At 43.5% G+C, this 23880-nt stretch overlaps 1 protein-coding gene across 1 annotated transcript in view; it reads right to left on the bottom strand.

Moving 5' to 3' along the window:
* The window catches only part of LOC106567100 (adenosine deaminase), a 57223-nt gene extending 44322 nt beyond the window's left edge, over nucleotides 1-12901 (bottom strand). Inside the window, exon 1 of the mRNA XM_014135994.3 lies at nucleotides 12702-12901. Within this exon, the coding sequence (XP_013991469.1) occupies nucleotides 12702-12848 (147 nt within the window). The 5' untranslated portion in view covers nucleotides 12849-12901. The remainder of the gene's footprint in view (nucleotides 1-12701) is intronic.
* Nucleotides 12902-23880: the final 10979 nt, after the last annotated feature.

The following is a 23880-nucleotide window of genomic DNA, read 5'->3' as shown; positions in this document are numbered from 1 at the left end:
AAAGTGTCAAGATTTATGGCACCCTCTCTCTCCAGCCTGGTGGAGAATCTGCCATTTTATCAGATCTGGCAAGGTGCCACAGGGTCATACATTACTCAGAGCATGAGCAAGCTCCAAGAACAGTCTGTTTATTTCACCTTTATTTAACCAGGTAGGCTAGTTGAGAACAAGTTCTCATTTGCAACTGCGACCTGGCCAAGAAAGCATAGCAATTTGACACATACAACAACAGAGTTACACATGGAATAAACAAAACATAATCAATAATACAGTAGAACAAAAGAAAACAAAAAGTCTATATACAGTGAGTGCAAATAAGGTAAGGCAATAAATAGGCCATGGTGGCGAAGTAAATACAATATAGCAAATAAACACTGGCATGGTAGATGTGCAGAAGACGAATGTGCAAGTAGAGATACCGGGGTGCAAAGGAGCAAGATAAATAAATAAATAAATAAATAACAGTATGGGGATGAGGTAGGTAGATAGCCCATCTGTAAACAGCCCATCTATGTACAGGTGCAGTGATCTGTGAGCTGCTCTGACAGCTGGTATTTAAAGCTAGTGAGGGAGATACGAGTCTCCAGCTTCAGAGATTTTTGCAGTTTGTTCCAGTAATTGGCAGCAGAGAACTGGAAGGAAAGACGAGGAGGAATTGGCTTTGGGGGTGACCAGTGAGATATACCTGCTGGAGCGCGTGCTACGAGTGGGTGCTGCTATGGTGACCAGTGAGCTGAGATAAGGCGGGGCTTTACCTAGCAGAGACTTGTAGATAACCTGTAGCCAGTGGATTTGGCGACGAGTATGAAGCGAGGGCCAACCAATGAGAGCGTACAGGTCGCAATGGTGGGTAGTGTATGGGGCTTTGGTGACAAAACGGATGGCACTGTGATAGACTGCATCCAGTTTGTTGAGTAGAGTGTTGGAGGCTATTTTATAGATGACATCACCGAAGTCGATGATCGGTAGGAAGGCCAGTTTTATGAGGGTATGTTTGGCAGCATGAGTGAAGGATGCTTTGTTGCAATATAGGAAGCCGATTCTAGATTTAATTTTGGAATGGAGATGCTTAATGTGAGTCTGGAAGGAGAGTGTACAATCTAACCAGACACCCAGGTATTTGTAGTTGTCCACGTATTCTAAGTCAGAGCCGTCCAGAGTAGTGATGCTGGACGGGTGGGCGGGTGCGGGCAGTGATCGATTGAATAGCATGCATTTAGTTTTACTTGCATTTAAGACCAGTTGAAGGCCACGGAAGGAGAGTTGTATGGCATTGAAGCTCGTCTGGAGGTTAGTTAACAGTGTCCAAAGAGGGGCCAGAAGTATACAGAATGGTGTCATCTGCGTAGAGGTGGATCAGAGAATCACCAGCAGCAAGAGCAACATCATTGATGTATACAGAGATGAGTCGGCCCGAGAATTGAACCCTGTGGCACACCCATAGAGACTGCCAGAGGTCCGGACAACAGGCCCTCCGATTTGACACACTGAACTCTATCAGAGAAGTAGTTGGTAAACAAGGTGAGGCAATCATTTGACAAACCAAGGCTGTCGAGTGCCAATAAGAATGTGGTAATTGACAGAGTCAAAAGCCTTGGCCAGGTTTCGATGAATATGGCTGCACAGTAATGTCTCTTATCGATGGCGGTTATGATGTCATTTAGGACCTTGAGCGTGGCTGAGGTACACCCATGACCAGCTCTGAAACCAGATTGCATAGCGGAGAAGGTACGGTGAGCTTCGAAATTGTCGGTAATCTGTTCGTTAACTTGGCTTTCGAAGACCTTAGAAAGACAGGGTAGGATAGATATAGGTCTGTAGCAGTTTGGGTCTAGAGTGTCTCCCCCTTTGAAGAGGGGGATGACCGCGGCAGCTTCCCAATCTTTGGGAATCTCAGAAGATACAAAAGAGAGGTTGAACAGGCTAGTAATAGGGGTTGCAACAATTTCGGCAGATCATTTTAGAAAGACAAGGTCCAGATTGTCTAGATCGGCTGATTTGTATGGGTCCAGATTTTGCAGCTCTTTCAGAACATCAGCTATCTGGATTTGGGTGAAGGAGAAATGGTGGGGGCTTTGGCGGGTTGCTGTGGAGGGTGCCGGGCAGTTGACCGGGGTAGGGGTAGCCAGGTGGAAAGCATGGCCAGCCGTAGAGAAATGCTTATTGAAATTCTCAATAATAGTGGATTTATCGGTGGTAACAGTGTTTCCTAGCCTCAGAACAGTGGGCAGCTGGGAGGAGGTGCTCTTATTCTCCATGGACTTTAGTGTCCCAGAACTTTTGAGTTAGTACTACAGGATGCAAATTTCTGTTTGAAAAAGCTAGCCTTAGAAAAGCTAACTGCCTGTGTATATTTGTTCCTAACTTCCCTGAAAAGTTGCATATCACGGGGGCTATTCGATGCTAATGCAGAACGCCACAGGATGTTTTTGTGCTGGTCAAGGGCAGACAGGTCTGGAGTGAACCAAGGACTATATCTATTCTTAGTTCATTTTTTTTTGAGTGGGGCATGCTTATTTAAGATGGTGAGGAAGCACTTTTACAGAATAGCCAGGCATCATCTACTGACGGGATGAGGTCAATGTCATTCCAGGATACCCCGGCCAGGTCGATTAGAAAGGCCTGCTCGCAGAAGTGTTTTAGGGAGCGTTTGACAGTGATGAGGGGTGGTCGTTTGGTCACAGACCCATTACGGATGCAGGCAATGAGGCAGTGATTGCTGAGATCTTGATTGAAAACAGCAGAGGTGTATTTGGAGGGCAAGTTGGTTAGGATGACTGTGATGACTTTAGAAGCTCATCCAAGGCAGCACAATAAACCCCCTCATTTAAAAAAAAACTAACTAGGCACGTCAGTTAAGAACAAACTGTTATTTACGATGACAGCCTACGGCGGCCAAACCCAGACGATGCTGGGCCAATTGTGCGCCGCCCTATGGGACGACTCCCAATCACGGCCAGATGTGTTACAGCCTGGATAATAAAAAGGCAACTATGGAAAAAGCTGAGATTAGCATGTGCATGCAAAATACTTTATTACGGGTGAAACAGTTTGTGTATTCTTATCGAACCGTTCGGTACAGGGTCCACGGTACGCACTGCGAACCGAACAATACATTAATCATATAGCTAGGAAAATATATACATATTTCATTGTAAAAAAAAAACATTATTGCATAAACCAATGGCGTATAAATTAACGTGGGAAAAATATCCACATAGTAATAAAGTTGTCTTTAAAAAGATTTAGCATGGCAAGCATTGGAGAGCCAGAACTAGAAGACGCCGCAGTATCATTCAGGTCTGCCGTCTGGGAACACTTCGGTTTCCCTGTAAACTATAACGAGGATGGCAAACGAGTGGTGGATAAAACGTCTACAACATGTAGGCCCTGTTCATTTCCAATAGCCTATTTAAGTGGCAACACGAGTAACATGACTACTCATTTGCGCCGACATCACCCAAAAACTAACAATCGGTGGAACTTGGCGAAAAAAAATGAAAACGGCAACCACTTCTCCCCACAGCCGTCAAGCAACAATATACGGCTGACTCCGGTAGTGCTAAAGAAATCAACGCAGCGATTGCAAAATTCATAGCGGCAGATATGAGACCCTTCTCTGTGGTAGAGAATGCGGGGTTCAGAAACATGTTTAAAGTGGTCGAGCCGCGCTTCACTATTCCTTCCCGTACACATTAATTCCTGCCTTACATTAAAAAAAAACTAAAGAACAGCTTGAGAGCGAGTTGTCAGAAACACGTTCTGTTGCTCTAACAGATAGTTGGACGTCTAGAGCTACCTTACCGTAACGGCTCATTTCATTACGACAGAGTGGGAGATAAAAAGCCATGTACTTCAAACACGTCGCCTTGAGAGAAGTCACACCAGTGTAAACTTGGGGGGGGAAGGGCTAAGGGAAGTAGTTACATTGTGGAAGTTGGAGGGATAATGTAACGATTCCTGTGACCACTGACAATGCTAGAAATATTGTAAATGCAGTTGCACTAGCTGGATTGGGGCCACAGATAGGATGCTTTGCTCACGTTATTAATCTAGCATCTCAAAAAGCAATGTCAGTGAATCCAATCTATCATCTCCTAGCAAAGATCAGGACGGTGGTATCCTTCTTTCATAAAAGCACAACTGCTGCACATGTTTTCAAGACAAAACAGGAGACGCTGGAGCTGCCAAACCACAAACTAATTCAAGATGTCCCTACGAGATGGAATTCAAGCCATGACATGGTTGAGAGATATCTTGAGCAGAAAGTTGCAGTGTATTCTACACTGACTGATCAAGCTGTGAGGAAGAATGTCAGATAGTAACTGTCTGAAAATGACATAAGACCAGCAGAGGAAGTTATCAAAAAGTGTGCAAACCTCACAAAACAGTCACAACACTGATATGCACCGAGAGCATTCCATCAGTTTCCATGGTCCTGCCTATGAAAAACAATGATCCTGAACTCAATGGTGGCATCCGATGAAGATGAACCTGCAGTAAGGGATGTCAAGACTGCTATCAGAGTTAACCTGGAGCCTAGCTATGCTGACCCTGGTGTCCAAGACTTCTTACACCAGAGCACCGCTTTGGACCCCCGGTTCAAGTCCCTGCTGCACCTGGATGCTGCTGCTCGTCTGAGAGTCTACAATGAACTCACAGCAGAGATTGTGACCAATATACAACAGGTATTGTATTTATTTTGTTCATGTGACGTTTATTATTTTATTAATTAGTGATTTAACAATTAATTATAAAGTAATAATACTGTCTGATATACATTTCTAACAAATCATATTTTTAAAGCCACTTCCAAAAAAATAAAAAATATTTTTTTTTCATCTAATTTAATTCTGCAGGGTCAAGCCACAGATACCACAGGAGCCAACCCCTCTCCAGAGACGGCAGAAAACAGGGGTTCTCCTCCAGAAAATAAGTCTGCCATGGCTGAGCTTTTTGGGTTTGTTGTTCACAACCCAGGAGCAGGGAACCGAGTCAAAGATCAAGGTCGTAGAGGAGGATGTGACCTTATACAGGGAAGTGGACTGTATTCCCCTGGATGCTGATCAACTTACATGGTGGAAGACCAAAGAGTTAACATGTTGCCATGTTAGCAAGGCGCTACCTGGCTGTGCCTGGGACCTTTGTCCCTAGCGAGAGGGTATTCTCCACAGCCCGACATTGTCACAACAAGCTGATCTGTGCTCACTGCAGATAATGTGGATAGACTAATCTTAAAGAAAATCTTGAAAATGTGATAAAAGTTTTATTTTTTATTTTTTAAGTAACCAGTCTCAAGTGGTCCTATTTTGTTTAAGGCACTGCTATGGGACTTAATTTTGATATATGCTGCTGGACTATACACTCTTGTTGAAGTTCTGTTTAAATTACTATTTTATTTCATTTCATGTTATAAGCAGGCACTGCTGTTTTTTTGTTGTCCCTTTGTTTCCATCTGCTCCTGGGAATTCAAGCTACCCATGTTTACTATTATAATAAATGGAAAATCTAAATACAAATTACATTTCTCAGGCATTTATTTTGTCGATGTATCGAAACCGTACCGTGACACCACTGTACCATATCGTACCGAACCGTGAATTTTGTGAACCGTTTTACCCCTAATGTTTACCAATACAACAATTAAACCACTTCCACAAAAGTACTTGTGCAACCAATGCAATAAAAACACTTATGGCAATACGAAATACAATACATAAACCAGTATTGGCAACTCTAACATTACAAAAATGTTACAGCCATCCAGTAGAACATATGGTTGAAACTTATCAAAGTAACATTAAGTAATTAGTGGTAATTATTATTAGAAAGCATGCAACACCCCCATTAAAAACCCCTGCAACTTACATTTCAAAGCAAGCACATCATTCAGAGACATTCGTGTCACTGTCGACAATAAAAAGTCCTCTGAAACATGAGTCTTCTCGGAAGACGATAACACTGACCTGAATGGACGGGTGCAAGTGTCTAGATGAGCATTTCCAAGCGCTCTAATTGATTGGGAATGGCAGGGCTAGGATAACTAAGGTAGGCTGAGCAGCCAACCTAATGGGATTTAAGGAAAACTGAAAGCCTGTGAGGGGAAGTTAAGTAGAGAGGAAAGGAAGGCCTTTTTTTTTTTTTATTGGTGTTATATTTTGTTTATGTTATACTCTACATAAACAGTACATATCCTACTGCCTGACACATTAATCAGTCTGATTCCACCAGTAAAGCACATAGCAATTCAACCATCCATCACCACAGTGGCATGTTACCTAATACTCATTATAAACTGGGTGGTTCGAACCCTGAATGCTCGTTGGCTGAAAGACCTGTGTACTGAAAGAAAGTGTACTGGTCTAATTACATTGGTAATCTGATAATATTTGTGGAATATAAAAACACTTGCTTGATATATGTTTTACAGTTTCTTTAAATACTTTGAAAATGCAACATATTTCTATGTGAAAACTGAAATGGTCTATTCATTATTTTTTCAATTTTAGTAGACACTCTTATCCAGAGCAACTTACAGTAGTGAGCGCATCATTTTTCAAACGGATCCCTCCGGAACTTTCATTACGCACACCTATTCCCTATTCCCACTGATTAGAACTTGTATAAGTGTGCCCTTTGGTTTCCATTGAGCGGTTGATTACTGTTACAGTGTTCGTTGGTGCGTGCGGGTACCTGTTTTTGTGCCCTTGAGGATTGCGCAGATGATTACGGGTCTCGCCCCGTGTGTTAATCACTGTGCGCGTGTGTATTTATTCGAGCCTACACAAAACAGCCCTTATTGTAAGTGTTTCTAAAATCCCCTATGGGAAAAATGAATAGTGGAAAAACGATTGGAACCATTTCCTTGTTTGCGCACTGGGTTTTATTGGTACTATGACTCATACTGTGGTACTCTATTGCTTAAGTATACTGCATGCTATGTAAAACCTCAGTAAGTGACTGACAAAATAACAATAGAAAATGTAGACTATCTAGGCCAGTGGTACTCATTGCATGGCCCGCAGGCCGAGCCCTTAATTTGTGGCTCGCTCTGATTTTCCATTCATAATACATAACAATGATGCAATTTCAATTAAATCTGTTTAATGCAGGCCTGAATCACTTTGTTGAATATATCTATTGTTCCCCGGACGGCAGATAGATAGCAATATAGCGCAGCTGCTGAACATAAACTGCTCAGCTACAGCGACATATCAGTTTGCTACTAGCTCATTTTGCAGTCTGGTAGACATGGATCGATTTATTGTAAAAAAGAACCGTAAATCTATTGACAATGACAATGAGGGGGAAGCCATGAAAGAACAACCACCAGAGAACCAGGATGATGGCGGCGGGGAAATGCAGCTAGCTCATGCAGCTAAAGTAGCTAAGAGAAGGATACGGTCGATTCAAGAAGAACACAGAAAGTTCCAAGAGAAATGGACAGACAAGTATTTTTTTGTACTGCATGATGGGACTAGCTCACTGTCTTATTTGCCAGAAGACAGTCAATTGTTTTAAACAAGCAAAATTTAGAGAGTGACATTTGCAGTCACATCATGCCCACTTTGACAAAACATATCCGCCACAACGCAACCTCAGAAACAACAAAATAGCGCAACTCAAAAGGACAAACGATGGACAGATCTAGCACTGTTGCAGAGAAAACGACAAAGGAAAAATAGGAGATTGCTTGGATACTCGCGAGAAACAATAAGGCCTTCACAGACGTGGAGATTGTCAAATAATGTATTTTTGGCCTCAGATGAAATATTGTATGCTGATTTCACAAACAAGGAAGCTATTTTAAAGCAAATTAAGGGACTGCAACTTTCAGACTCGACCATAACAAGACATCGGTAAGCAACTGATTACTGACATATCCCAGGCACCGTGTTTTAGTATTGCGCTTGGCGAAAGCACGGATGTAAGTGACATTGCCCAATTATGTGCTTGGGTCCGCTTCTCTCAAACCGAGTCGTTCAGAGAAGAACTTTTATGTTACTGGCCCTTCAGGGACAAACACAAGGAGAGAATATTCTGAAAGCCCTTGTTACATTTTTTGCTGATAATAATATTGACTGATCAAATCTGGCATCTGTGTGCACTGACGGCACACCAAACATGCGAGGGAAGTAGGGACTCATAAGCCTGATGAGAAAGAGAGGATATTGACAAATTTGTTACGTTTCATTGTATCATTCATCAGGAAGCACTTGTGGCTAAACTCAGACTGTGACTAACAGAATGTGATGCAGCAAGTCGTGCGCGTGGTGAACATTATTATTGCGAGGGCACTGAATCACCGGCAATTCCGTGAGTTGCTGGAGGAATATCAGACAGAATATGGCGACTTGATATTTCACAATGAGGTGAGATGGCTGTCTCGTGGCAGAGTTTTGGAAAGATCTCTCCATCAAATCCGTGAATTTGTTGCAAGAAAGAGGAGAGAGGAACCAGAGTGGATGATCCACAGTTAATATTAAAGCGGGCTTTATTAACTGACATCACCTGCCACCTGAACACGGTGAATCTCCAGCTCCAAGGGAAAGCTAAAACTCCGGACAAAATGCTGCGTGTGGTCACAGCATTTCAAAATAAATCACCCCACTGTTCATACCTGACAGAGAGTTTGTTCATTTCCCAAAACTCAGAGCAGTCACCACATCCAACCCAGAAATACCGCAACATTTTAGCTGCGATGCATTTGTGCGTGTGTTGGAAGAGTTGAAGTTGGAGTTTGAGTCAAGATTCAAGGATATGATGTGGTACAAGGAGTTTTTCCAACTTCATTGAGAACGCCTTTCATGTGCCAGTGGCATCTCTGACCCCAGTCATCACAGCCCTCGGTCCTGACCGTGCTGGCATAGAGAGTGAGATAGTGGAGCTGCAGGCAAATGACACATTGCAAGGTGAACTAAGATCAGGTGTTACCCATTTCTGGAGCCTTGTGTAAGACAGAGTATCCACTTCTGAAGCAGTGTGTGCAAATGGTTACATTTTTTGTCAGCACTTATTTATGTGAAGCAACATTTTCAACAATGTACATTGTGAAACAAAAACAGAGAAACAGACTGACCAATGCACACCTGGATTGCCTCACAAGGATAGCAACAGACTACACATTGAGAATGAATTCAGTCAAGGAGCAGAAGAGACCTTTTCACTCAGTCAACTACGGAGGTAACCTTTAATATGGGTCTTATACATGTGATGTAGCCTATTTTATATATATATATATATATATATATATAAGTCCCTTTATCAGGACCCTGTCTTTCAAAGATAATCCATAAAAATCCAAATAACTTCACAGATCTTCATTGTAAAGGGTTTAAACACTGTTTCCCATGCTTGTTCAATGAACCATAAACAATTAATGAACATGCACCTGTGGAACAGTTGATAACCTCTCTGGGGCATGTGGGACGCTAGCGTCCCACCCGCGGGACACACTGCCAACAGCCAGTGAAATAGCAGGGCGGCAAATTCAAAACAACAAAAATCTCAATTCAAATTTCTCAAACATACAACTATTATATCCCATTTTAAAAGAAATTCTCGTTAATCCAACCACATTGTCCGATTTCAAAAAGGCTTTACGGCGAAAGCACGACATTAGATTATGTTATGACTGCGCCTAAACAAGAAAAACCACACAGCAATTTTCCAAGCAAGGAGAGGCGTCACAAAAACCAGAAATACAGCTAAAATTAAAATCACTAACCTTTGATGATCTTCATCAGATGACACTCCCAGGACTCAATGTTACACAATACATGTATGTTTTGTTCGATAAAGTTCATATTTATATCCAAAAAAAACATTTTACATTGGCGCGTGATGTTCAGAAATGTTTTGCCTCCCAAAACTACCGGTGAATGAGCACGTCAATTTACAAAAATACTCATCATAAACGTTGATAAAATTTACAACAGTTATTGAAAGAATTATAGATACACCTCTCCTTAATGCAACCGCTGTGTCAGATTTCAAAATAGCTTTACGGCGAAAGCACATTGTACTCAGAATATTGAACAGAGCTCAGCCATCAAAGCAAGCTATACAGTTACCCGCCAAGTTCTGGAGTCAACTAAACTCAGAAATAGTATTATAAATCTTCACTTACCTTTGCTGATCTTCGTTGGAATGCACTCCCAGGTCTCCCACAAGAAATTTTAATTTTGTTCGATAAACTCCATATTTATGTCCAAATACCTTCGTTTTGTTCGCGCGTTCAGATCACTAATCCAAAAGGCATAACGCGCGAGCGCAAAACCCGAGACGAAAAGTCAAATAGTTCCATTACCGTTCGTAGAAACATGTCAAACAATGTTTACAATCAATCCTTAGGGTCTTTTTAACATAAATCTTTGATAATATTCCAAACGGACAATAGCATATTCATTACAGAGGAAAAAGGAGCGGCGCATAAACAACTCACTGGTCCCAGGCTTGAGACAGCTCTTATTCTCTGCCCAGTAACAGTAGAAGCATGAAACAAGGTTCTAAAGACTATTGACATCTAGTGGAAGCCTTAGGAAGTGCAAAATGACCCCACAGACACTGTACTTTGGAAAGGCAATCAGTTGAAAAACTACAAACCACTTCCTGGTTGGATTTTTTCTCAGGTGTTTGCCTATCATATGAGTTCTGTTATACTCACAGACATCATTCAAACAGTTTTAGAAACTTCAGAGTGTTTTCTATCCGAATCTACTAATAATATGCATATCCTACCTTCTGGGCCCGAGTAGCAGGCAGTTTAATTTGGGCATGTCATTCATCTGAATTTCCGAATACTGCCCCCCTGTCACTAAAAAGTTAAGACACTAACAGCTTACAGACGGTAGGCAATTAAGGTCACAGTTAGGAAAACTTAGGACACCAGTGGCCTTTCTGCTGACTCTGAAAAACACCAAAAGAAAGATGCACAGGGTCCCTACTCATCTGCGTGAACATGCCTTAGGCATGCTGCAAGGAGGCATGAGGACTGCAGATGTGGCCAGGGCAATAAATTGCAATGTCCGTACTGTGAGACGCCTAAGACAGGTAGACAGGACGGACAGCTGATAGTCCTCGCAGTGGCAGACCACGTGTAACAACACCTGCACAGGATCGGTACATCCAAACATCACACCTGCGGGACAGGTACAGGATGGCAACAACTGCCCGAGTTACACCAGGAACGCACAATCCCTCCATCAGTGCTCAGACTGTCCGCAATAGGCTGAGAGAGGCTGGACTGAGGGCTTGTAGGCCTGTTGTAAGGCAGGTCCTCACCAGACATCACCGGCAACAACGTCGCCTATGGGCACAAACCCACCATCGCTGGACCAGACAGGACTGGCAAAGTGCTCTTCACTGACGAGTGCGGTTCCAGATTCGCGTTTATCGTCGAAGGAATGAGCGTTACACCGAGGCCTGTACTCTGGAGCGAGATTGATTTGGAGGGTCCGTCATGGTCTGGGGCGGTGTGTCACAACATCATCAGACTGATTTTGTTGTCATTGCAGGCAATCTGAACGCTGTGCATTACAGGGAAGACATCCTCCTCCCTCATGTGGTACCCTTCCTGCAGGCTCATCCTGACATGACCCTCCAGCATGACAATGCCACCAGCCATACTGCTCGTTCTGTGCATGATTTCCTGTAAGACAGGAATGTCAGTGTTCTGCCATGGCCAGCAAAGAGCCCGGATCTCAATCCCATTGTGCACGTCTGGGACTTGTTGGATCGGAGGGTGAGGGCTAGGGCCATTCCCCCCAGAAATGTCTGGGAACTTGCAGGTGCCTTGGTGGAAGAGTGGGGTAACATCTCACAGCAAGAACTAGCAAATCTGGTGCAGTCCATGAGGAGGAGATGCACTGAAATACTTAATGCAGCTAGCTGGTGGCCACACCAGATACTGACTGTTACTTTTGATTTTGACCCCCCTCCTTTGTTCAGAGTCACATTCCATTTCTGTTAGTCACACATCTGTGGAACCTGTTCAGTTTGTCTCAGTTGTTGAATCTTGTTATGTTCGTACAAATACTTACACATGTTACGTTTGCTGAAAATAACGCAGTTGACAGTGAGGATGTTTTTTTTTTAACTGAGTTTATATATTTGTGATGTGCTGTAAATCAAATCAATTGCATGTGCTCTATTGCTCCGAATTTGCTCTCAATTGATAATATTGGAAGAAAAAGTACAACAAATGTAAGTTCTGTGCCGGCCTCTGAATGATTGTCTCAACCCAAAGTGGCACCCTTACAAAAAATAGTGAGTAACACTGATCTAGGCTATGCATTCTCCATTTAACGTGTTGCTCGCGAGGCTTGTGCAAATGTGTAGGTGAATTGCGCAAGGACGGCAGTTCTGCTGTAGTAGTAGACTGGGACTCCTTAAAAACATGCCACTTTGTCCGAAGTGATTTTCGTAGCAGAGTTAGGAAAGCATTTTCGCTAACCTTAACCAAATGCTCCTAACCTGCTGCGTGAGTTCTCCTAACCTGTAGACTACCTTTCGTTTCTTCTAACCATGTGCATCCGGGGTTTTAGAAACAAACAGATGAATAAATGACGTGAAACCTTACCATATAAACAATGTAGCCGAGTGAACTGCTATATGTCCTCAATACAACAACGTGGTTGAGTTAATCATTTACTGCAAAATTCGCTTTGCCTGATACATTATGTTCTTCATTTGTAGCTTACCTTTGGTCTGTTAAATACTATTTGCTCAGTAAAGTGTTCTGCCATTGTGAAAGCTCTCCTGTGACTGCCGATGAATGTGAAACTGCTGATCGCACAGAATGAGTGGCGCGACTTCAAGCCTCTCCCGGTCAGGACTAACATTGCCATTATATAGGCAGGCCTACATGGCTAGCGCGACACGCCTTGATCCAACCCACCACAAGACTGAGCACAGACGTGAATTCAACAGCTATTCCACGTTCCAGTCGGTATTGGCATAAACGCGCTCGTAAATCGAGTTTATCCACCTCTATACATCTATTAAGACCTATTGATACATTTCATGGTTACAATGTTTCCACGATGTAACCAGTAGAATAGTTGTGGTGTGTAGGATTAGCAGCACAGGTTAATCCTATGCTTAGACGGTTAACAATGACCTGATTAGGCCTATATCCTGTTCAGAGCTACTATAGCCAGGACTCTACTTCTGGTAAGGAAACACATAAAGGCCTAATGATGATGATAAATAAATCTATGTTACATAAAAACCATTACATTTGTATTTGTATTGGTGGTGCCACACTGTGGTATAAGGGAAATGGGGACATCCATGGGACCCATGTGTCAGGTTCTCTTACAGGAGCTTGTGGGGCCTGCCCTGAGGCCGGGCCACTATTGAATGTGCTCTTCTTTGAGTTAAAGATCAGCATGATGAGCATATTATGACAGGTTCCATGTTTGTCAGTCTTAACTGTGAGTTACGCTTGATAAACTGACTGAGATGTCCATCAAGTGCTGGGCCACTTCCTGTCTCTGCACTTCCAGTCTCTGGGCAGGAAATAGGTGCATCCTACAGTCAAAATTACAAATGGACATCTTTCTAACAGCATTGCCATCAGGTACAGTAGGCTATTAATGCCATACAGACAGTATACACCCTTGCAGTATACACACTTGTTAAATTAGTTCTGCCTGCATGGCTCGTTTATATTAATTTGTTTGTTTGTTTTATTGTTTTTAACCTTTATTTAACAGAGCAAGTCAGTTAAGAACACATTCTTGTTTTACAATGACGTCCTACCCCGACCAAACCCGGAAGATGCTGGGCCAATTGTGCACTGCCCTATGGGACTCCCTATCACTGCCGGTTGTTATACAGCCTGGGATCGAGCCAGAGTCTGTAGTGACACCTCTAGCACTGAGATGCAATGCCTTAGACCGCTGTGCCACTCGGGAAAAAAACAGTTGCAGTTGCATATTTTTTTTGTATAATGCCTATTCTTTGACACTGAGATTATTTAGGATATAAAAATCCAGTGAAACAGTGTGGTGTTAGGGTAACCCACTAACAGGTTGTTGAAATTCACAACACTATTAGGATGTAGCACCCCCCTGTGGTTGTAATCTGAAGGCTGCCTTCATTTATTTATACATGGTTCTATAGAATACCCCGTTAGAAACCGGTGACTGTAGTGTACAATGGGCAACATACACATTTTAAGACACTAGACTGCCAATTACTTCAAACTTGCATCAAACCTCACAATTGTGTTGTTTTCTTTCTACTCCGGCACAGGTTGCTTCCTCCACAGTTCTGTCCATGCTTCCTCCACATATTACATGAATGCCCTTGGGACCTCCAAGATTCAACCCTTTAGGTTTGCAAGGTATGTTAACATAGATAAGAAAGGTTATCTAAAAACACAATTTAAATGGTCATGAATCATGCAGTTAAAGGGGCAATCAGCAGTTGCTACATCCATTTTTGGACTTAATGACATGTACTCATTGATTCTCGAAGAATAGAACTTCTAAATGCCTCATGAGCTTAGTTCAACTGTTGTACCCCATCAGAACCCAAAATATCAACTTGTTTTACGCCAGTGTTTGTTAACAAAGTAAATCTAAACAAATTGCTATATAGCCTCAAAACATGATTAAAACTATACTTTTGATATCATGTATGGTCAGTCCTTGCAGCCATAGCTCTGTCTTTGAGTTTAAGAGGGGTTACATTTCTCAGTCCCCATTCCAAAACAGGGGTGGGGAGCATGCTTTATTAGTTTCTACTGCTGATTGACGCTTTTTATATTTCTCTGAATTGTGAACAGGGTTTCAGTCATCTATTAGTTTCAAAGGCATCACCGCCTGGTATGGCAACTGCTCGGCCTCCGACCGCAAAGCACTACAGAGGGTAGTGTGTACGGCCCAGTACATCACTGGGGCCAAGCTTCCTGGCGTCCAGGACCTCTATACCAGGCGGTGTCAGAGGAAGGCCCAAAAAATTGCCAAGGACTCCAGCCACCCTAGTTATAGACTGTTCTCTCTGCTACCGCACGGCAAGCGGTACCGGAGCGCCAAGTCTAGGTCATAAAGGCTTCTTAACAGCTTCTACCCCCAAGCCATAAGACTCTTGAACAGTTAATCGAATGGTTACCCGGACTATTTGCATTGTCCCCACCCCACCCCCCATTTTTACACTGCTGCTACTCTCTGTTTATTATCTATGCATAGTCACTTTACCTCTACCTACATGTACATATTACCTCAATTACATTGACTAACCGGTGCCCCCGCACATTGACTCTGTACCGGAACCCCCTGTATATACCCTCGCTACTGTTATTTTATTGTTGCTCCTTAATTATTTGTTATATTTCTATTATTATTATAAAAAAAAGAATCTTCTTAAAATTGCATTGTTGCTTAGGGGCTTGTAAAGTAAGCATTTCACTTTAAGGTCTACACCTGTTGTATTCAGCGCATGTGACAAATAACATTTGATATGATTTGATTTGAAAGTTCAGTCATACTTATTTATGCAAATGTAAGAGTTCCTGGTAAGACTAATAAGTAGTAGTAGTATTAAATACTACTACTACTTAATACTACTACTGCTTACAGTATTAGTCCTACCAGGAACTCTTTACATTTGCATAGACACAGTAAGTATGACTGAACTTTATGAGCCTCACTATTATGATCATCTTTAGATGTATTTTATCATTGTAATCTACTGTAGTATTCCTAAGTATTTGATATACAGGTAGCCTATTGTATCACATTTTGTCAACATGAACTGATCAAGATGGGCTTCATATTCATAGTACATGTTTAACCTGTGTTGTGTGTGATAAATCAAAGTGGCAGTTATATATGTCTCATGTTGTTTTTGTTCTACACAAAACAGAGATTTGTTTTGTGTTCAAGTTGATTGAGTCGGGTCATGGATGTGATAGTGGTTGTAAATGTGGACAAATCGTACTATTTTTTTTAACCTTTTTTTACCCACAAAAAAAAATCTCAAATAAACTTTAAAGAAGTGAACTGTCCCTTTAAATAACAAATGTCACACTTTGTCACGTCCTGAACAGTAAAGGGGTCTTTTGTCATTGTAGTATGGTCAGGGCGTGGCAGGGGGTGTTTGTTTTGTGTTTTGTGTTTTTTGGTCTAGGGGACTTTGGTTCTAGTTTTCATTTTCTATGTTCCGTTTTCCAGGTTTGGCTGAGTGTGGTTTCAAATCAGAGGCAGGTGTCTTTCGTTGTCTCTGATTGGAAGCCATACTTAGGCAGCCTGTTTTCCTTTGGGTTTTGTGGGTGGTTGTTTTTCGTATAGTGCTTGTGTCCTTACGGAACTGTTGTTTGGCGTTAGTTTATATTTTGTTTAAGTGTTCTCTTATAATAAATAAAGAAGATGAGCATGATACCTGCTGCGCCTTGGTCTAGCTTTTACGACGCTCCTGACACACTTTACAATATGTACTCGTGCTCTCATCCCTGGAGTGAGGGCTGAGACAAGAGAGAGCCAAAACCGCAAATAATCGGGATATTAAAGTATTATGGTTGTTGATACTAGTTCTGACAATGGTTTTGCCAAATCAATTTAACAATTTTATGACAAAAGAACTCAAAACATGGCAAGAGACAAGGAACGTCATCTGACCTGGAATTATACTGTGTACTATATTAACATAAAAGCATTGACTGGCTGTGTCATAGCCTGCTCACAGTAATAAAACAGTAATAACACAGTGATGCGGCCCTCATTGAATTTGTATCCTCATTCAGTTCAAATTCACAGTGAAGGATTGATAACACCATTCAAATTGCAAGTGACTCAATCACAAGTTGTATTCAATGCCAGTTTGTGTCATTCTGGGGCCCTCAGCAACGAAAGAGGTGTGATCCATCACACACGTTCCGAGCTGAGCTTCTCTCACAGTAACTTTGTTGGTTTAAACATTCCCATAACATCCCATGTGCATTGTGTCCCACAATATGTCATCATGCAGTTGCACAGCAGCCCACTATCGTTCACATGTGTCATCACATATTCATTCATTTTAGCAGTAATAAAGGCTAAATTTCAGTTGTCTTCAGTACGCTGTATGCAGTACAGTATATCTCCACCACTGAAGTAAAGGGCACAGTCTCAGCTAAAAAATATTGACACAGCTCACCACATGTTTGGAAGTGGTCTCACAGATGAATTTGGTCCTTGTACCGTATTTATTTGTTCTCCAGTTAATTGTAGTAACTGCGGCTAGAAATGGATGTGTTGTTGGTTTAGGTGTGTCTGAATGCATTGCACATGGCTATTTCTACAATATGTTACTGCAATTATCTTTCCATAAACAGCTACCTTTGTGTACTGAAGGTTATTTGCGTAATGCCGGTTCTCTGATATTATGAGTGTGATATCTCACAGTTGGATTCACCGAATTTCTAAGCAGCTTGAAGAACCAATCATACATGTCTGTCGGAGACAGACAGGTTGTCACGCCCTAACCTGAGAGAGACGTTTTGTTTCTCTATTTTGGTTAGGTCAGGGTGTGATTTGGGTGGGCATTCGAGATTTGTAGATCTTTGTTGTATTCTATGTTTTCTATTTCTATGTTGTTAGGTTCTAGTTTTGTATTTCTATGTTGGTTTGTTTGGGATGATCTCCAATTAGAGGCAGCTGGTCCTCGTTGTCTCTAATTGGAGATCATACTTAAGTAGGGTTTTTCCACCTGGGTTTGTGGGAGATTAGTTTTGAGTAGTGTCTGTTTCACCTCTTATTTATGTATTGCATAGTTTCACAGTATAAATAAAATGTGGAACGACACACACGCTGCACTTTGGTCCGCTCATTCCTACGACAACCATGACAGAATCTCCCATCACCAAGGGACCAAGCAGCGTGGTATGGACCAGTGGACTATTGAGGAGATAAGGAGTATATCCAGGGCTTTGGAGGATTTAGGGGCAGAAGAAAAGCGCCTCCCATGGGAACAGGTGGCGGCAACGAGGGCGCGGCAACAAGGGAAGCACGAGAGGCAGCCCCCTAAATTATTTTGGGGGGGGCACACGGGGAGATTGGCAGAGAGATTGGCAGACAACTCCCCGTGCTTACTGTGAGGTGCGTGTCACCAGTCTGACGCCACCTGTGCCAGCCCCACGCATCAGGTCTCTAGTGTGCCTGCCCAGTCCGGTGTGTCCTGTTCCTGCTCCTCGCACTCGCCCTGAGGTGCGTGTTACCAGTCTGGTGCCACCTGTGCCAGCTCCACGCATCAGGCCTACAGTGTGTCTTCCCAGTCCAGAGCTTCCGGCGACAGTTCCCAGTCCAGAGCTTCCGGCGACGTCCCCCAGTCCGGAGCCTCCAGCGACGTTCCCCAGTCCGGTGAGACCTGTTCTGGCTCCACGTAAGAAGCCTCCAGTGATGATCCATGGTCCGAAGCCTCCAGTGATGATCCATGGCACGAAGCCTGTAGGGATGATCCATGGCCCGGAGCCTGTAGGGATAATCCATGGCAAGAAGCCTGTAGGGATGATCCATGGCACGGAGCCTGCAGTGATGGTCCATAGCATGGAGCCTGCAGCGACGGTCCCCGGTCCGGAACCTCCTGAGACGGCCTACAGTCCGAAACCTCCTGAGACTGCCTACAGTCCGGAACCTCCTGAGACGGCCTACAGTCCGGAACCTCCTGAGACTGCCTACAGTCCGGAACCTCCTGAGAAGGCCTACAGTCCGGAACCTCCAGCGACGGCCTACAGTCCGGACCCTCCAGCGACGGCCCCAAGTCCGGACCCTCCAGCGACGGCCCCAAGTCCGGACCCTCCAGCGACGGCCTGCAGCCCAGAGCCTCCAGTGGCGGTCTGCAGCCCAGAGCCTCCGCGGCGGCGCGCCGGCCTCCGGCGGCGGCTACCGCCCAGAACCTCCGGCGTTGATCTACGGCCCGATTCATCCAGTGACGATCCACGGTTCAGAGCTTTCGGCGATGATCCACGGTCTGGTTCCTCCGGCGACACAAAAGCAGAGGGATCAGTGGGCGGAGCAGGGGCTACGCCCCGAACCAGAGCCGCCACCATAGGTAGATGCCCACCCGGACCCTCCCCTATAGGTTCCGGTTTGCGGCCGGGAGTCCGCACCTTTGGGGGGGGGGGGGGGGTACTGTCACGCCCTGACCTGAGAGAGACGTTTTATTTTCTCTATTTTGGTTAGGTCAGGGTGTGATTTGGGTGTGCATTCGAGATTTGTAGTTCTTTGTTGTATTCTATGCTTTCTATTTCTATGTTGTTAGGTTCTAGGTTTGTATATCTATGTTGTTTTGTTTGGGATGATCTCCAATTCCTCGTTGTCTCTAATTGGAGATCATACTTAAATACAACAGAGGTGTACGCCAGGTAGCCATGATACTCGGATCTTCAGGGCAGCCAGAAGTTGATTGCACTTCTGACGCAATGGCGGCAACAGCTGGCCCAAACAGTTCCTTTGGCTCGACAGGAGCGTCAAGGAAATCTGCTTTCTCCTTGTCCGACAGGCTGGACAAGTTGAGCCACAAGGCTCTCTCCCCTAACACCGCAAGGCTTATGGCACGGCCAAAGCCTTGAATGGCACCACTGGATGATACAGATCTCATCCCAAATGTCTGGGTTAGGCTTGGCATCTGCCACACAATCTGGAATATCTGAGAGGAGTTGTTTGCCTGGGAGGGTGCGAGAGGGGAGTTTCCTCCCGTCATACCAGTCCCTCTCTCCACTGCCACCCCCCATGGGTTCAGGTCACTCAATGCTGAGTCTGGCGGCTGCTCGTTTGCAGACATCGATAAGTGAATATCTGTCATCTGCCACAGGTACCCCGCTAAGGGCGGAAGAGGGTCTAGAGGTAATGGCTTGCGCCTCCTCGTCCTCTTCCTACTCCGCTGCCTGGAGGGGGTCTTTCATGCCATCGTCATCGTTGAGGTCCTCTTCCCCTTTGCCACCTGAGCTAATAGCCTAGCTAGTTAGCACAGTGCTAGCCAGAGAAGCTAGCACCATGTTGGTCTTGCGATGAACCAAAGTCTGGCTCTCGACTGATAAGCAGACGGTCAGTCTATTCAATGCGAAACGTCAGTGGGTTGACCTAAATGAGAGAGCGCTAGTAATTCCACGCTTCCAGGTAGAATTTTTTTGTTGTTGTAGAATAGCTATCCTTGCAGCTTAGCTAGCCAAGTCTCACGATAACCACCACAGGAGACAAAAGGAAAAAAGAGCGGAAAAGCTGATTACCCAAATCGAAAAGGTTCCTTTCTGTGAATTCACCAAACACAAAAGACGAAAGCTGAAAATCCTGCTCTAGTCGGCGTAGCCTTCCAGTTGAACAGGAAAACAGATCAAGTCGTGCTGAGGAGAGACAGGAGTTTCCTAGCAGACAGACTGGGATTGCGTCCCAAATGGCGACCTATTTCCTATGTAATGGGCTACTTTTGACCAGGGCCCGTAGTAGTGCACTAAATAGGGAATAGGGTGCCATTTGGGACAGAACCTGGGAGAGAGTGTAGTGCCCCACACTACTGACGTCACCAGGTGACCTTCTGGTCAGGACACTGTCCTTATCAGAATGTTTAGTTGTTCCGGAGTGTCTGTGACACCCCTATGTGATTTTCACACATTGACCTGGAATGCCTGGAATCTAGGTGTCATTTCCTTCAATAGCAAAACATCTTGGCTGCCGGAGACTATCCCTCCATGTTGGAGAATTGGAGAGCTCTCTGTGTCTACATAGCTGAACTGTCTAAGCACATCTGGACCACAGCTGGGATTAAAGATTGACAAAATGTGGCTTTATTAAACCTGTTTTGACACTGTATCATTGCATCTTTTGTTTTCCCTCTTCTTAGTTAATTGTCAGTTACCAGAAAATTATTTATTTGTGTTTTCTGACAGTACTGTGCCAATTTCAGACAATATACAGACATATAGCATGATGTTACAAATATGGAACTGTAGCATTTCCTATAGATTTCAAGAGGTCAGCAATCCATCTTCATGCAGGAACACATTTCCAGGGCCACACTTGTAGTACAGTACATCCCGAACTTAAAATAGTATTTCTCTCCAGCTGGTGTGCATTACTTTATGCTAATGTTAGAGCACTTTCTGCCCTGCCAAACTTTGCACCTGCAACCTCCTTATTCTCCTCCTTGCAAGATCCCTAACCAGGTTGTTCAAATCCATGTGTAGTCTGAGACCTCCACCTTTCCTGCTGATGCTCTGTTTTGTGCACCTTTTAGCTTGGTGGAAAGACATAAAGAGAGGCTTCATGCATTGCAGTAATCATGTATACTACAAAGTCTTGGTCGACAGTGATTTAGACGTAGTCATTTGGTAACATTTCAGAGCTTAAACAGTTAAGAATGAACACATTGTTTCAATGTTGAAGTTGGATGAATTTACAGTAAACCCTGGGAGGAAAACACATCTTTCACATCATTCATTGTGCTTTATTCTTCCGGACTGAGTGAGGAATGTGGAAGAGCTAAGGCTTATTTTCAATAAATCAGGAATACTCAGCCTGTGAGTTTCTCTTTAGTTTAGAAGTTGGCAGTAAGACTGCGATGTCGGGCATCATCTCTGCCATGAGCTTTACTGGAATAATGAGTCAATGTATAGTACCAGTCAAAAGTTTGGACACAGCTACTCATTCAAGGGTTTTTCTTTATTTTGACTATTTTCTACATTGTAGCATAATAGTGAAGACATCAAAACTATGAAATAGCATATATGGAATCATGTAGTAACCAAAAATTGTTAAACAAATCTAAATATATTTTATATATTTTTTTTATTATTCAGAGTAGCCACCCTTTGCCTTGATGACAGCTTTGCACACGCTTAGCATTCTCTCAACCAGCTTCACCTGGAATGGTTTTCTAACCATATTGAAGGAGTTCCCACATATGCTGAGCACTTGTTGGCTGCTTTTCCTTCACTCTGCACTCCAACTCATCCCAAACCATCTCAATTGGGTTGCGGTCAGGTGATTGTGGAGGCCAGGTCATCTGATGCAGCACTCCATCACTCTCCTTCTTGGTCAATTAGCCCTTACACAGCCTGGAGGTGTGTTGGGTCATTGTCCCGTTGAAAAACAAATGATAGTCCCACTAAGCACAAACCTGATGGGATGCATATTGCTGCAGAATGCTGTGGTAGCCGTGCTGGTTAAGTGTGCCTTGAATTCTAAATACATCACTGACAGTGTCACTAGCAAAGCACCCCCACACCATCACGCCTCTTCCTCCATGCTTCACAGTGGGAACCACACATGCAGAGATCATCCGTTCACCTACTCTGCGTCTCACAAAGACACGGCGGTTGGAACCAAAAATCTCATATTTGGACTCATCAGACCAAAGGACACATTTCCACTGCTCTAATGTCTATTGCTCATGTTTCTTGGCTCAAGCAAGTCTCTTCTTGTTATTGGTGTCCTTTAGTAGGGGTTTCTTTGCAGCATTTCGACCATGAAAGCCTGATTCACGCAGTCTCCTCTGAACAGTTGATGTTGAGATGTGTCTGTTACTTGAACTCTGTGAAGCATTTTTTTGGGCTGCAATTTCTGAGGCTGGTAACTCTAATGAACTTACCCTCTGAAGCAGAGGTAACTCTGGGTCTTCCATTCCTGTGGCGGTCCTCACGAGAGCCAGTTTCATCACATCCCTTGATAGTTTTTGAGACTGCACCTGAAGGAACTTTCAAAGTTCTTGACATTTTGCGGATTGACTGACCTTCATGTCTTAAAATAATGATGGACTGTCGTTTCTCTTATTTGAGCTGTTCTTGCCATAATATGGACTTGGTCTTTTACCAGATATATTCTGCATACCAACCCTACCTTGTCCCAACACATCTGGTTGGCTCAAATGCACTAAGAAATTCCACAAATTAACTTTTAACAAGGCACACCTGTTAAGTGAAATGCATTCCAGGTGACTACCTCATGAAGCTGGTTGAGAGAATGCCAAGAGTGTGCAAAGCTGTCATCAAGACAAAGGGTGGCTACTTTGAAGAATCTCAAATATATTTTGTTTTGTTTAACACATTTTTGGTTTCTACATGATTCCATGTGTTATTTCATAGTTTCAATGTTATTCTACACTATTATTCTACAATGTAGAAAATAGTAAAAAATAAAGACAAACCCTGGAATGAGTAGGTGTGTCCAAACCTTTGACTGGTACTGTAGATCACAACATCAATCTACTGTATCATTAACTTTTGGATACATCTACTATAGCGAAACACTTATTTTTCTTACCTAACGTGAAGCTGGACCACTTTTGCTATTTCTGAACTCATATTACCTCACACACACACACACACACATACACTCTGTCACGCTTGTTGAAATGAGTGGACCAAGGCGCAGCGTGCGTAGAGTTCCACATTATATTTAATAGTGAAACTTACAACAAAACAACAATCAGTCACAGAGCACACAAAGCACTAACCAAAACAATATCCCACAATGCAGGTGGGAACAGGGACTCCTTAAGTATGATCCCCAATTAGAGACAACGATAATCAGCTGCCTCTAATTGGGAACCATACTAAAACCCAAACATAGAAATATAATTGACTAGAAAACCCCCTAGTCACGCCCTGACCTACAACACTGTAGGTCAGGGCGTGACACACACACACACACACACACACACGCACGCACGCACGCACGCACGCACGCACACACACACACACACACACACACACACACACACACACACACACACACACACACACACACACACACACACACACACACACACACACACACACACACACACACACACACACACACACACACACACACAATGTGTCTTCCGCATCTTGAAGATACAAGCATATCTGCCAGTCTTGACAGCTTAAACATGGCACTGCTCGGAAGCCTGAGGCTGTTG

Source organism: Salmo salar, chromosome 13 (genome assembly GCF_965601325.2).
Source record: "Salmo salar chromosome 13, fSalSal1, whole genome shotgun sequence".
Lineage (NCBI taxonomy): Eukaryota > Metazoa > Chordata > Actinopteri > Salmoniformes > Salmonidae > Salmo > Salmo salar.
This window is presented reverse-complemented; position numbering and strand designations above follow the sequence as displayed.